General features: G+C 39.1%; 1 protein-coding gene across 2 annotated transcripts; it reads right to left on the bottom strand.

The window, feature by feature from the left end:
• Positions 1-8,108: 8,108 nt before the first annotated feature.
• Positions 8,109-12,541, bottom strand: LOC143415663 (coxsackievirus and adenovirus receptor-like). Of its 2 annotated transcripts, none has more exons than XR_013096098.1 (3): positions 12,112-12,541; positions 9,440-9,799; positions 8,109-9,201 (listed from the first exon to the last, which is right to left on the bottom strand). XR_013096098.1 is itself a non-coding variant. In XM_076881015.1 (3 exons), the coding sequence occupies exons 1-3, from the start codon at positions 11,447-11,449 to the stop codon at positions 8,852-8,854; spliced, it is 810 nt and encodes a 269-aa protein (XP_076737130.1). In that variant the 5' UTR covers positions 11,450-11,626; the 3' UTR covers positions 8,109-8,851. The 2 variants fall into 2 exon arrangements, 1 of the variants encoding a protein (XP_076737130.1); XM_076881015.1 differs by lacking the exon at positions 12,112-12,541 and adding an exon at positions 11,350-11,626.
• Between the last annotated feature and the right edge of the window lie 9 nt (positions 12,542-12,550).

Raw genomic sequence — 12,550 nt, 5'->3', positions numbered from 1 at the left:
GAACAGTTCACATTCGTGAGTGACAATTTCCTCCAGGTTGCGTTTGCAGGGATGCTGTAGTTGGCCTTGGACCAAAGAGTACCGTAGCCTGGATGAGTTGCCAGACCCAACAGACACCAACTGCGATCTTCTGGTATGCTGTATGGCCATAGGCCAGACGTCTGCGAGGATAGGGGCATATGGGCACATGCATAGCAGTCAGTTTTATTATTCAAGTGAGCGATAGTGTTCATAAACTGCCACCAGAAATTAGTGGCGTAGCCATGGGGAAACTTGGTGTGCTTTCCTTTGTCGTACAGTGTCTGCCTTTTCTTCATATGGCGTGACTTGTTGTCCCTCACGGAAACAAAGATGAGGAGCCCGGCCAGGGTCAAGCCCGCTGCAGTGATAAGCAGCCAACACCTCATGACAGCAGAACACACCCTCCTGTTGAGAGTAGAACTCTCGGCCAGAAAGGCTGATCCCTCCACCGAGCAGGATCACAACAATTGGGCGAGCCTGTGTCGGCTGAGTTTAGATGGCTTCACTTACTCTCCTGCAGTGGCTCTGATGGATCCAAGATGGTCGTTCCGCTATTTTGCAAGCGGTAGGTGTAGTGAGAAGAACTTGGTATGGTCCCTTCTACCTTGGTGAGCTCCAGTTTTTCCTTTGGAGCACCTTGATCAGAACCCAGTCACCAGGCTGTAATCTGCAAGACACTTGATAGACATCATTACGTTCTTCGTTATTTACAATCATCTCTTTATTTTCCAACAACTTAGACATACATTTTGCTAGTGTGGTTTCTCTGATTGATTTGTCTATTGGTTCACTGGTGATGGGCAGTGGGAATGGCCTACCATGAATGATTTCAAATGGAGTTAGTTTCTGGGAGCCCTGCGTTAAACGCATCCACATTTTCACTAAACCCAAACATTCAGGCCACGGCCTTCCTGTTTCTGCCATGCACTTTCTGAGCCTTTGTTTTATAGTGCCGTTAGTTCTCTCTACAAGGCCAGCACTTTGTGGGTGATACGCACAATGGTGTTTTATGCTGAAACCGAGTGCTTCAGAGACCTTGGTGATGACATCATTTACAAAATGAGTGCCGTTGTCTGATCGTATCAAAGCTGGGATGCCATATGTGGGTATGAAGTGATTGCACAGACATTTTGCTACTGAAATTGCATCTGCCCTTTTCACTGGGTAGATTTCTGGCCACTTTGAGAATACATCTATAACCACTAGGGCGTATTTTTACCCTTGGCATTCATTTAGCTCAATAAAGTCCATATGGATTGTGTGAAAAAGATAAGGTGGTGTGGGAAAACAACCTCTTTTTGGTCTTAGGTTTCCCTGAGCATTATATTTTTGACACGTCATGCACGTTCTGACAACTTGTTTTGCTGAGGTTTCAAAATTTACAGTGTAGAAATGTGAGTTGACAATACTAGTCATTCCCCCCGTTGACAAATGCGTTGAGCCATGTGTCACTAATGCTGCTGTTTTGTGGGGAGATTTTGGCAACACTGGCTTGCCATAGCACATCATTAGATCGTTCTCAGAACTGCGCCGTGTTGTAGCCATTTTTTTCTGTTCGGCTGTGCTTGCTGCTTTTGTTCATTTTTCAACACATCAATCATTCCTCTGTTTTGCCAAATTTTTCAAAATGATCCACAGCAGAGAAAACATACTGGCTGTCTGTATGTATGTTTATTCGCTTATCTTTGTGCATCTCACATGCGCGTATCACAGCTATCAGCTCAGCGCTCTGTGCAGAACATGAAGAAGAAAGTGGTTTTGCTTCTATCATCTTACTGTCTGTGGTCACTGCGTAACCTACACAATTCCGGCCTGTGCTGTAAGGTCAAACGCTGTTCTCCTAGCTTCCACACTTGCTGATCATAAGGTGGATCTGGGCCTGGAGTTTGTTTAAATCTCAGAGTGTTGTGATACTCGGTTGGTTTCTGGAAAGTGGATGTGGCGGGTGTGTGTTGACGGGCCACATCGTGTAGTGCTTTTAGCTCTGGCAAAGCGAGAGTCCAGTAATAATGTGGAACACCGTAGCCTTGAGAGAGACACACGCGGCTACTGTTTTCTGTGTTAGTGCTATCTGGCTCTGGTGGGGTGTCATTTAGCATGCACTCAGCAGTCATGCCATTCTTTTCTGGTATTACACCTATCTTAAGTTTTGTCAGAGCGTCTCTACCTAGCAAATTTACTGGACACGACGGGTCATATGCATTTAATAAAGCACCTGCGGCCACTTGCTGTATGTACTAGTTCTAAAGGGGCAGTTAATTGTTCTACAGTTGTGTGGCCTGAAGCTGACTTTACAACTAATTTGTCCTTTGAAAACTGTAAGTTCTTAAGTGGCTGCCTCAAAACTGTTTTGCATTATTTCTCTGTGGCCTACTCCTACAATCTCGTGTGAAGTGACCTTCCTCTCCACGGTTCTAGCAGGCGTTGTCTCTATTTTATCTGCTGTCTCTGCGTGGCTGTCTACAGCCTTGGTGTCTGTGACCTTGCTTGCCTCTCTGTTCCTGATAGCCACCTGCAAATGAGTCTCTTAGTCTATTGTCAACACGTCAGCCTTATTTTTAAGTTACAGAATGCTTCTTCTTTTTTCTCTTCTCTATAGATGCAACACTACATTTTCACTTAAGGCATTTTTAGATAATTTCTAGTTTTTCAAACAATTCATGCATCTCACACATTTCAAACTTTGAAGTTAGGGTTGTTTCCCATTTATACATATATATATATATATATATTTAAACTTTGCATTGCTCACAGCTCATAGCTCACAGCTCTAAACCTAGGCATTTTTCAATCATATGCCTAATCACTATGTGTCACTGTGATTCTCAAGTATTGTCACAAGTTCGTTTAAATTCGTTTCCAAAACCAACAAAATAATCAAACAAAAACAAAAAACAAACACGTGTCAGGACACAAAAGAAAAAAGAAAAAAATGCTGCCACCCGAACAAGGCAGAAGTCTGCATATGTTGGCTTTTAATAGCATGCAGCTTCTGCTCTAAAAGAAACAAATAAATAAAAATAAAAGAAAATGTGTAACATGCTCATCAGTTTAGCAGTGTCTACATATTTAATTCAGCTTCTCAATCCTGTAGTTTTAGCTGTTGTCTACAGGGTTTTGCTTATTGGTTGTTATTATAGGTGTGCTCTATATCTCAGCAATGTGTCATTCTAGGATGATAGGTTTCAAGCTGGTCAAGTGCCTCTATGCACTTCATTAGTTTAGTTATTCTCTGTATTGTCTTCATCCCACATGTCACTACACTGAGTTTCAGCAAACCTTAAGCTTGATGCAGACTACTGTTTAACAATTATCCACCTCACATCATAACCGACTAAGGTGCCTCTTCATATTAATATTATGTCATTGTTAATATTATCATCTTTGTCTTATATAACAGCAATAGCATATTATAATATTTTATTAGTGTGTACCACTATACTACTACTGAGCCAATTTGATAGTTAGGATCATCTTATTCAGCAAACAGATAATTTAGAATTCATCCAATCTGCACAGATTTGCTTTTCCTCTCAACACGTTTGTGCCTACTGTAACAGCGGATATGTAAAGCTAGCTCATATTCACGTAACATACCGTATAAACCTTTTATTTTGGCAACTTCCTGTGTGACCGGAAGTAGAATGGTGTAACGGTGAACAACTTGATGTATAAAAAGACGAAAAAAAAAAACCGGAAAACTCATGCTAACGGAGAAAAAGGGAGAGAGGACTATTGTTATATTGTACAAATATGAATTGTTCCAGCTCTTACGTTTGTTCGCTGTCTGATACACTGCAATAAATAATAAAGGTCATTCAACAACCCTCAGTTCTGGCCGTCTCAGTTCGACTGGATGCCACACCTACTTTTTTAGACCGATCTTCTGTTTGCCTCATATCAGACCCAACCTGCGGTCACATTTGTTCTCTCTGTTGCATGGCGGACCAGGCAGGTCTATTATAATGTATTATTTATATTTTATTTTGTATCCATCAAGGGCTTCGGGTGATCTGCAGTTTCACCATTTCCCAAGGTGGAGACAGTTACCTTTTCACACACTGTCCTTGGCTGAACAATGACACAGCCTTAATATACCTTATTTATTTTATTAAAATATTTTCGTGTGAATTATTTGCTTTATATTCATTTTATACATTCTGGGCATGGTCATCATGCCAACTGTGTTTCATTGTTAAGCTGTTTGGGATTCAGGAGCTTTCATTGATTATTATAAGTTATAATGAATTTTTCAATAAAGAAAAATGCGAGAAAAAGAAAGTAAAACATTAAGTTTTGTTTTATAAGAACAAAGTTTGTGTGTGTGTGTGTGTGTGGGGGGGGGGGGGGGGGGGTTCAGTTGGGAAAATATTTGTGATTGTAACTGAAGATAATTTAATTACTCATAATGAAGATTTGATGATTATTTAATAATGTAGTCCATCTGAACCACACAATGTACACAATGTATGTGTGTATCTGAAGGAATAATAAGAAGTTGTAATGTAACACACACGTGTCGTGAGGGCAGATTTCCATTCATGGGGCCATCTGCTGCATTTGTTCATGTGATATTACTCAGCCAGAGGAAAAGAGATTCCTATGCCTTTGTTTTCCCTCAACAGTATGTGGTCTTTCTGTCATTCACACACAGAAACTAATAGTTAAATAAAAAAAATTAAACTTAGTAAACCCATACTGGCACTCAACAATATCAAACAAAAAATCTAAACTTGCACAAGTAAATCCACCTTAGAAGCCACTTGAAATGAAATGATGTGTTACATTCTACACTGCTATGCTTGTGCAGGTTTGGCCTCCAGTATGAATCCATGGTCAAGAAAACTGTAATGGGACTTGTAACAGCTGTTGAAATGCTGGCGTTTCACCACTAGGGGGAGCTTTTGTGATGCTAATGTCATTAATAAAACCAGAGTGGTGAATCAGAGGAGTGTCTCTCGGCATTCAGCATTTAATTGCATTTTTTGTTATTCAAACTTAAAACTGTTTGCTCCTGCCATTCAGCAGGAGCGGGAGGTAAACAAGAGAAGAGCTATCTGCTGTTGCCATTAAACAAACCTAGATAACTCACTTAAATATTATGATCTCAAATACTCGGAGGCTAAGTGTATGAGGAGAGTGGACTCAGCAGGCAGTGGATCAGAACCACAGATCTCTGATTAAAACAGACCCTGTACTGTGGCCTGATTTGAATTTCAAATGTGCAAACAAAGTTTCTCCTCTGCTGTTATCTCTCATCTTATCTGTGTACTCTCTCCTTTGTGTGATGGCTCTGCGCAGTCAGAGCAAATAAACCAAAGAAGTTTAACTGAGGCTGTTTCAGATTGAGGGGATTGGTGATTGTAAGTTATCTCTAGCTCTCTTTTGAAGAGGAGAGATGTTTATTTATGGACTTCTACTATTTATGTGAGAAATGCTCTTCAATCATATTTAATAAAAACAGAGTGGTGAATCAGAGGAGGAGCATCTCTTTCTTTTTTTTTCCTCTTTCTGCGTTGCATATATTCTTGAGCATCAGTCATAGTGCTTATTTGGCCTCATCATTATTTTTAGCCTGACATGTGCTACAGGTATGCAGTATTCATCATGCAAATGACACATTCACTTGATATCAACACCACATTATTACAAACAACAGCAACAGCATCACACACACACTGTAATGCATTGACTGCTTTCCTGCAGGGAGTTTCCCTTCTACACTGTTTCTTAGTTTACGTTAAAAAACAACTAGAACATGTGCAGTACAATTACTTCCCTTGTTCAGTTCATTCACTTCTCTATTGTCTCGACAAAGGAAAACTTTCATTTAGTTAATGGATAAGATATGGAAATCCAGTCTTCCTAATAACACAGCTGCCGTGCAAACAGACTCACATTCAAACTGCCGTCACTTTGTTTCTGAATGAAAAACATGCTGCATTTGTGTTGGTGTTTGTGTTTTATTCTCAGTCATTACAAAACTACATTATTTGGCTGATAACATTTTAAACAAAGTTGGTGATAACAAGCAGCTGAACCAGCGCTGAGGTTTCAGCATGATGCTGTGTTTATTTAGAAGCACTGCCGACAATTATTGTTCTCAGAAAAATGTCTAACTGCATAATTAAACAATTAAACCATACTAGATATGGTTCCTATGCGCAAATTTTCATGTATTTATGTATTTAGTTCAGGTTCAACATTGAAATCAGGTGAAACAGTATCAAAGGTTAAAATGCTTTAATAAGTCATAAATCACGGAGGAAACCTCGTAATACGAGAAAACAAACAAGCCCATGAACAACTGTACTCTGATCCACTTCATATGCTTCATAAGCAGGTGTGATGCAGCAGTGTCATGAAGGTTTATTTATTTACAATGTTTGAATGTTCAGGCATCTCTTGCTGAATCACTGAATTTGTAGTATTATTAATTCATATTTGGGATACAGGAGTTATTATAAGTCATTCTGAAAAAGGCTCTAAGAGAGAAAAATAAAGTAAAGCTGTTATGTAGAGGCTAAGCCTGGGTGTGAAGTCAGTGAGGTGTTTGATGGGCTGACGCGATGTTATTGTTGTGAATGAAAGTTGTTGTATGGGGAAAGTCCAGCCATACTGATCTTATGAGCTCAAGCATTTATTGCTTACCATGTCACAGTTCATCATCCAATATAAATCAGCATAGCCGTCACAGACAGGACCAACAACAGCCTGATTTAATGTTCCTACCTTAAATATAATTATTTACAAAGACAAAAAGAAAGAAAGTCACACATAAGTTGATAAAGAAAGGACGAAAATGGAGAAAGTTAGTTTCGTTTTACAAGAAATGAGGGAGGGTTGGGCTCCACCTACTCTGTAGCAATTTATCAGAATTGATTCACTTTTTTTTTCAGTTGACAAAAGAAAAAATAAATAAACAAGTGAGCTCATAACAAACGAAAAAGCTGGAAGTCCAAGGTCAGATTTAAACACTAGGAGACGTTTCTTATAAACAGGACAAACTAACATTTTGAGAAGATGATGTCATTGTGGTTATTTACCTAGTTATCATTGAACTATACTAACTCGAGCACACACTCATGTAGGTCACACCTAAACTTGATGAGGCAGATTTACTCACCCTGATGCTGTCAATGAACTTCAAAACTGTATCTAGTCAGCCTGATGAGGAAACCGTACACATGCTATCAAAGAACATTCAAATAAGACTGACTGACTCACAGCCCTGATCCCACATTTAGTTTTTTAAACCATTTTATCGAGTTACTGAGCTCATGAGTTGCTGCTTGTAAAACAAATTACAGGAAAACAAAAGAACCGGTACAAACTGGTAACGCAAACCATTGTTAAAACTGACCTGACCACATTTTTAACATCCACAGTTTTCCTTCAGGCTGTTAAATGTTCTTTGGATTCTTAAAGACTTGAATAATGAGCTTGTTTTAAAACAAACAAACAAAAACGATTACACTTGCATGTATGTCTGTTGTGTCTTAAAACTGCTTCCTCAAACTGAACAGTGGTTTTAATGAACCTGAACACAAACCACAACACTGGCTTGTTAGGAGTTGTGCAGGTTACATTTTAATTGCATTTTCTCTGTATCGTGGTTAAAGGTCAATATTCAGGTTTATTAGCAGCTTTGAATGGACAGAATCATCCTGTGATGTTAGCCTACACGTCTAACCTGCATGAGATCTCAAATATATTATTAATACATAATTTATTCTCACCAGATAGTTATAATATGACAGTCTAAAAAAGTTATATTCATCGTATTAAGAAAATGTTTGTCCTTGCCATTGTTGAGCAAGTTTGACTAGTGTGATCACTGATGTTGTTGCAGGTAGAAATTAAACTGTGTGGGCACAGCTGTCACTCCTGTGTAGTGTGCACACTGAGTACGATCCTCTTTCTCTGTAGAAACCACATTTTGTTGGGGCTGAGCTGAAATAAAAATTCAGTCACTTTAGATCAAAAGATCTTTACTTTTCTTTAAAGAACATGAAAGATTTGAAAAGCAGAGCTTACAAAGTTTCAACACCTGGACATTGTTAATAACACACATGACACACTGAGAATTAACGTTGACATCATTTATTTCTTCATTATTTGATCATTTACAGAATATAAAACATTATGATCTTTTCTGATCTGCTTCTGGCAGCTGAGAATCCCTGAAAAATGTGTCATGGTCTGTTTGTATTCTGCTCTTATAATTTCTGAAAATTATGTGTAATAATGTATCAATACAATAAAGAAACAGAAACAAACTAATGAGAACATTTAATAACAATGAATGTCTAATGTTACTGATCACAGTGTTACCTCTGTGATGAGGAGTCAGACTAGTTGATCTGTTTTCTATAAAAACAATGAAATGACAGTAAATAGATTTTCATGCATCCAGTGCTAAAGCTGAAATAGACTGATTCAATTTTCTACTGAAGCTTCATTAACTAATAGCAGAAGGAACATTAGTTGGACATTTTGTAATGAGGCAAATAAACAGGTTGTAAAGCATGAGGTAGATAAAATAGTACTGCAGTAATCTGAAAGCTCAACTGTCAGATCTTAGTTATGAAACAATTCATTAGCTTATAATATAAATATAGCTTAAGACCAGCTTTTGTTCAGTACAAAGAGGAGGTGAAAAAATTGTTTCAGGTTTTAAAAAAAGTCACACCAAAAACTGACAGACCAGCTTCCAGCCCAGGGTCTCCTCCTGTCTGAGCTGCAGGTGAGACACAGGTGTGAGGTGTCAGCTGTCAGGTAGGTGATGAGTGAAGAACTGAACAGAATCCATTTCCTCTTCAAACTGCTGTCAGACATTATCTACTGCACTCTGATGTTTCTCTCTGGAAGCAGTCCTGCTGTTTCCTGAGGAGTCAGCAAGTGTCAGAGTGACATCAGGGATCCTTCTGGAGTGTCCGTGACAGTTGTTTGCTTCCAGGTCATTTCTGTCATTGTATTCAGCAGCAGGAGATTCAGAGTTTAGAAAACTCTCAGACATTTCAGTCTGTGGTTCAGTGGGAGGATGGTGTGAGTCCTGATTACATTGTTTATGTTTTCTATAGATCAAAAAAAGAACAACAGCAACAACTGAAAGACCAATGACGAGTCCAACAGATCCAGCCTCCTTCCCTCCATCCTCTGTGTGTCCTCCTGTCTGACCTGCAGGTGAGACACAGGTGTGAGGTGTCAGCTGTCAGGTAGGTGATGAGTGAAGAACAGAACAGAATCCATTTCCTCTTCAAACTGCTGTCAGACATTATCTACTGCACTCTGATCACATCACTCAGACCAGCTGCTTTCTACAAAGTCTCATCAACAACATCTTTACAAACAAACATCAACAACCAGGAAGCAGCTTCACCTCTGATCACACACACACTCAACTCTACTCACTCACCTGGAGGATCAACAACATGAAGGTTGATGATGCTGATGGGGGGAGTCTTCAGATGAGCTCTCTTCCTGCGGTTTGTTCTTCTCCTGAAGACACGACACTCGTATGTTCCAGTGTCATTAATCGTCACATCCTTCAGAATCAGAGACACGTCTCCATCCTTCATCTTTCTGTCCTGCAGATCCACCCGGTTCTTAAAAGATGGATGCTGGTTGTCTGGAACAAACAGATCATCCCGGTACAAAAGGACATATTCTGATCCCAGGTCAGCTCTGCTCCACTCTACCACTGTGATGGGGATGTTGTTGTCTTGACCTCGACACGGCAGAGTGACGTTCTGTCCAGCTGTGATGTTTTTCTGGTCTAAAAGAGAGAAAGTGACACAAAGCAGAGAGGTTAAAGGGATCAAAGTACAATTACTAACTTCTGGAGCTTTGAAATCACAATCATAGAAACAATTAGGTTTAAAACTAAAGTGACCACTTGTTCACACTTTTACTAATTAGTAGTTAATAAGTAAATTAGAAGTAACTACAACAAAAATAACACAAAATAGAAGTGTTGTAAACATAGCACAGTCAAACTCCTGTTTTAACAAATAAAGGATGGGCTCCTCTCTGCTTTGCTGTCAGCTCGGGAGATAACTACATCGGTCTGCTGGGTAATGAAGTTCCAATAAGATAACATGGCCTTTGCTACACATCAAAGACAGTAAATGCTGGATGGTACAAACTTCCTGCAGCCAAATACGGATAAGACTGAGGTAGTTGTCATTGGCCGCTGTGTATGTAGCGCACTCACAAACACACCTGAGCTCCTGATCTATAAAACTGGACCAATAATTTAAAATCCTCACAGTCATTTCTGATTAAGTAAACATGAACAAATCTAGTAATCTGCTTTCATCTTCTCTAGATTAGATCACTGTAACTCATTATTCACATGCTTTACAACAACAACGTTCACACAAACTACAGTGCAAGAAAATCATATAGAAATACAACAGTTCACAGATTACACAACTTCAACCTGCTCTTGATAAGGAAAGAGCGAAACGGCACCGTCTCAAATTACTTGAAATGTGTCACATGACCAACATCTTACAAGTAATGTAAGATGGTGTCACAGTCTCTCTTTTTTCCTCTTTAAACAACAACAACAGAAAATCTGCAGTGCTTGAAACATTCTTTCTTTTCTATTTTTGTATTAATCTCAATATTGAGTTTAGGACTTTAGTATTGAGTTTTACTGCCTCCTCTGGACTAGATATATCGTGCTATCTCAGATCTTGTAAGCTGTAGTACTGAGCTAACTCTCTCTTCCCGAGAATATCAGTTTGAATAATCATTACGGTCTTTCAGATCCCTCTTAAAGAGATATTTTTTTAATAAACAGGACACTTTCTGTGCCTCCACTTCATTATTTTTGGGTTATAAATATTTCAAGGTAATACAACAATTTTATACCAGCACCCGCGGCTCTATATCAGTGTTCATTTCAGATATAGTGCTGACTTAAACAAACTTCAGCCGTGGACACGCAACATGAACCGTTAAACAGAGAGCATAATATTGCACTGGGCATGACAAACTCAAACTGAAATCAGGAAAATCAATACAATTGAGGTTTATGATGTTTTTAAAAAAAATACATGCTAATAGTCGTATATACGTGATGGTGTTCATGCAAAGTTTATATCTGCACTATGATCATTATATTGAAGAGAATATATATATATATATATATATATATATATATAAAAATAAAATTGTTGTTAACATTAACAACAGCAATAATAATAATGATGATGATGATGATAATCACCATCTATTTTGAAACACTAACCCTAGAAGTATGTATACAGTTATGACCACAAATCATCACTGGTTAAACACGCAAAGTGCTCAGTTTACCTTTATGGACGGACGCCTGCAGTACTCCAACAAACAGCAGAGCCCAGAGCAGTCCAATACGAAGAAAATTCATCATACTTTCTCTGCTTCGATAAACCATCAAAGATCTGTGTATCACGGAGAGTGACAATCCGTGTTGTCCGTAAAGCCAAAATTGTCCTTAATGTGGACAGCTCACAAACCACTGTTTACAAACTAAACGGGCCTCGTGTGATATATGTAGCCTAGATCAGGAGCAATTGGATTGGCCCATTGTTTTCACTTATAGGGACTCCCCATCTGTCGTGAGCAGTTAGGGACTGCCCACGACAGACTCTATGCTGTCACACTCTTTGTCACATATGCCTAAACCACCGGTCGGTCGAGTTTGTCCTGTTGTTCCTCTGTAAGCAGCCATGGAGAAGAGGGAAGTTGAAGTAAAGTAACACAGAGCAGTGAAGAGAAACTGAGTCTTAGAAACAATGAAGCGTCCACTGCAGCTGCTGCCTCGGCTTTTCCTAAATATTAATCTATGAAGTTGTTGTTTTGTTATTTGCTGATTGTCTTTAGATGACATAGTAGGTCAGTAGCTGCTACCTGTGACTGTCAGGTCCCAGCTAAATTCACAGCAGAGCTCAGTTGAAGGTTCAACGTTCAGGTTTACCAGCTTTAACCAGGCGTCCCTGTTTGCCTCACATTAGCTGTGAAGCTCGCACTGTGAACTAAGCAGGTCAAAATAAAAGGAAAACAGTGACAATGAAAACAATTTAAACACGACCTCACCATTACTCTCCTTCCATCGTCCGTGGAGGGACGCAGTTGTTCCACTGTCTCCTTTAGCTCCATTTAAAGGTCTTCAGTATGTTTCAAATATATCTGATAACTTAAATATAATCTCCAAATCTAAAGGCATGAAAAAGCACCGAGGGTGCTTATTGAGCCACTGCGGAAAGTCCCCAAAGTGAAAGCAATAGCTGTGTTACAGCTTATATGTTCTGGAGGAGTGGTTCCGGCTGTCACACCCAGGCTTCCTGAAACGAAGCGTCTAAGCAGAGCACATAAGACAACAACCACAGGTGTAGATTATGAGCTCAATATGACAGATTTGTTGAAATAAACAAGTCTTTAAAATAAAACCAAGTTTTCCTTTTCTATGAGCATAAAACAAAATATTAACATCACACTGAGGTCACTGAGTGAGTTTCATTTTGAATGTTTTACA

Source organism: Maylandia zebra, unplaced genomic scaffold, assembly GCF_041146795.1.
Source record: "Maylandia zebra isolate NMK-2024a unplaced genomic scaffold, Mzebra_GT3a scaffold02, whole genome shotgun sequence".
NCBI classification, from domain to species: domain Eukaryota; kingdom Metazoa; phylum Chordata; class Actinopteri; order Cichliformes; family Cichlidae; genus Maylandia; species Maylandia zebra.
This window is presented reverse-complemented; position numbering and strand designations above follow the sequence as displayed.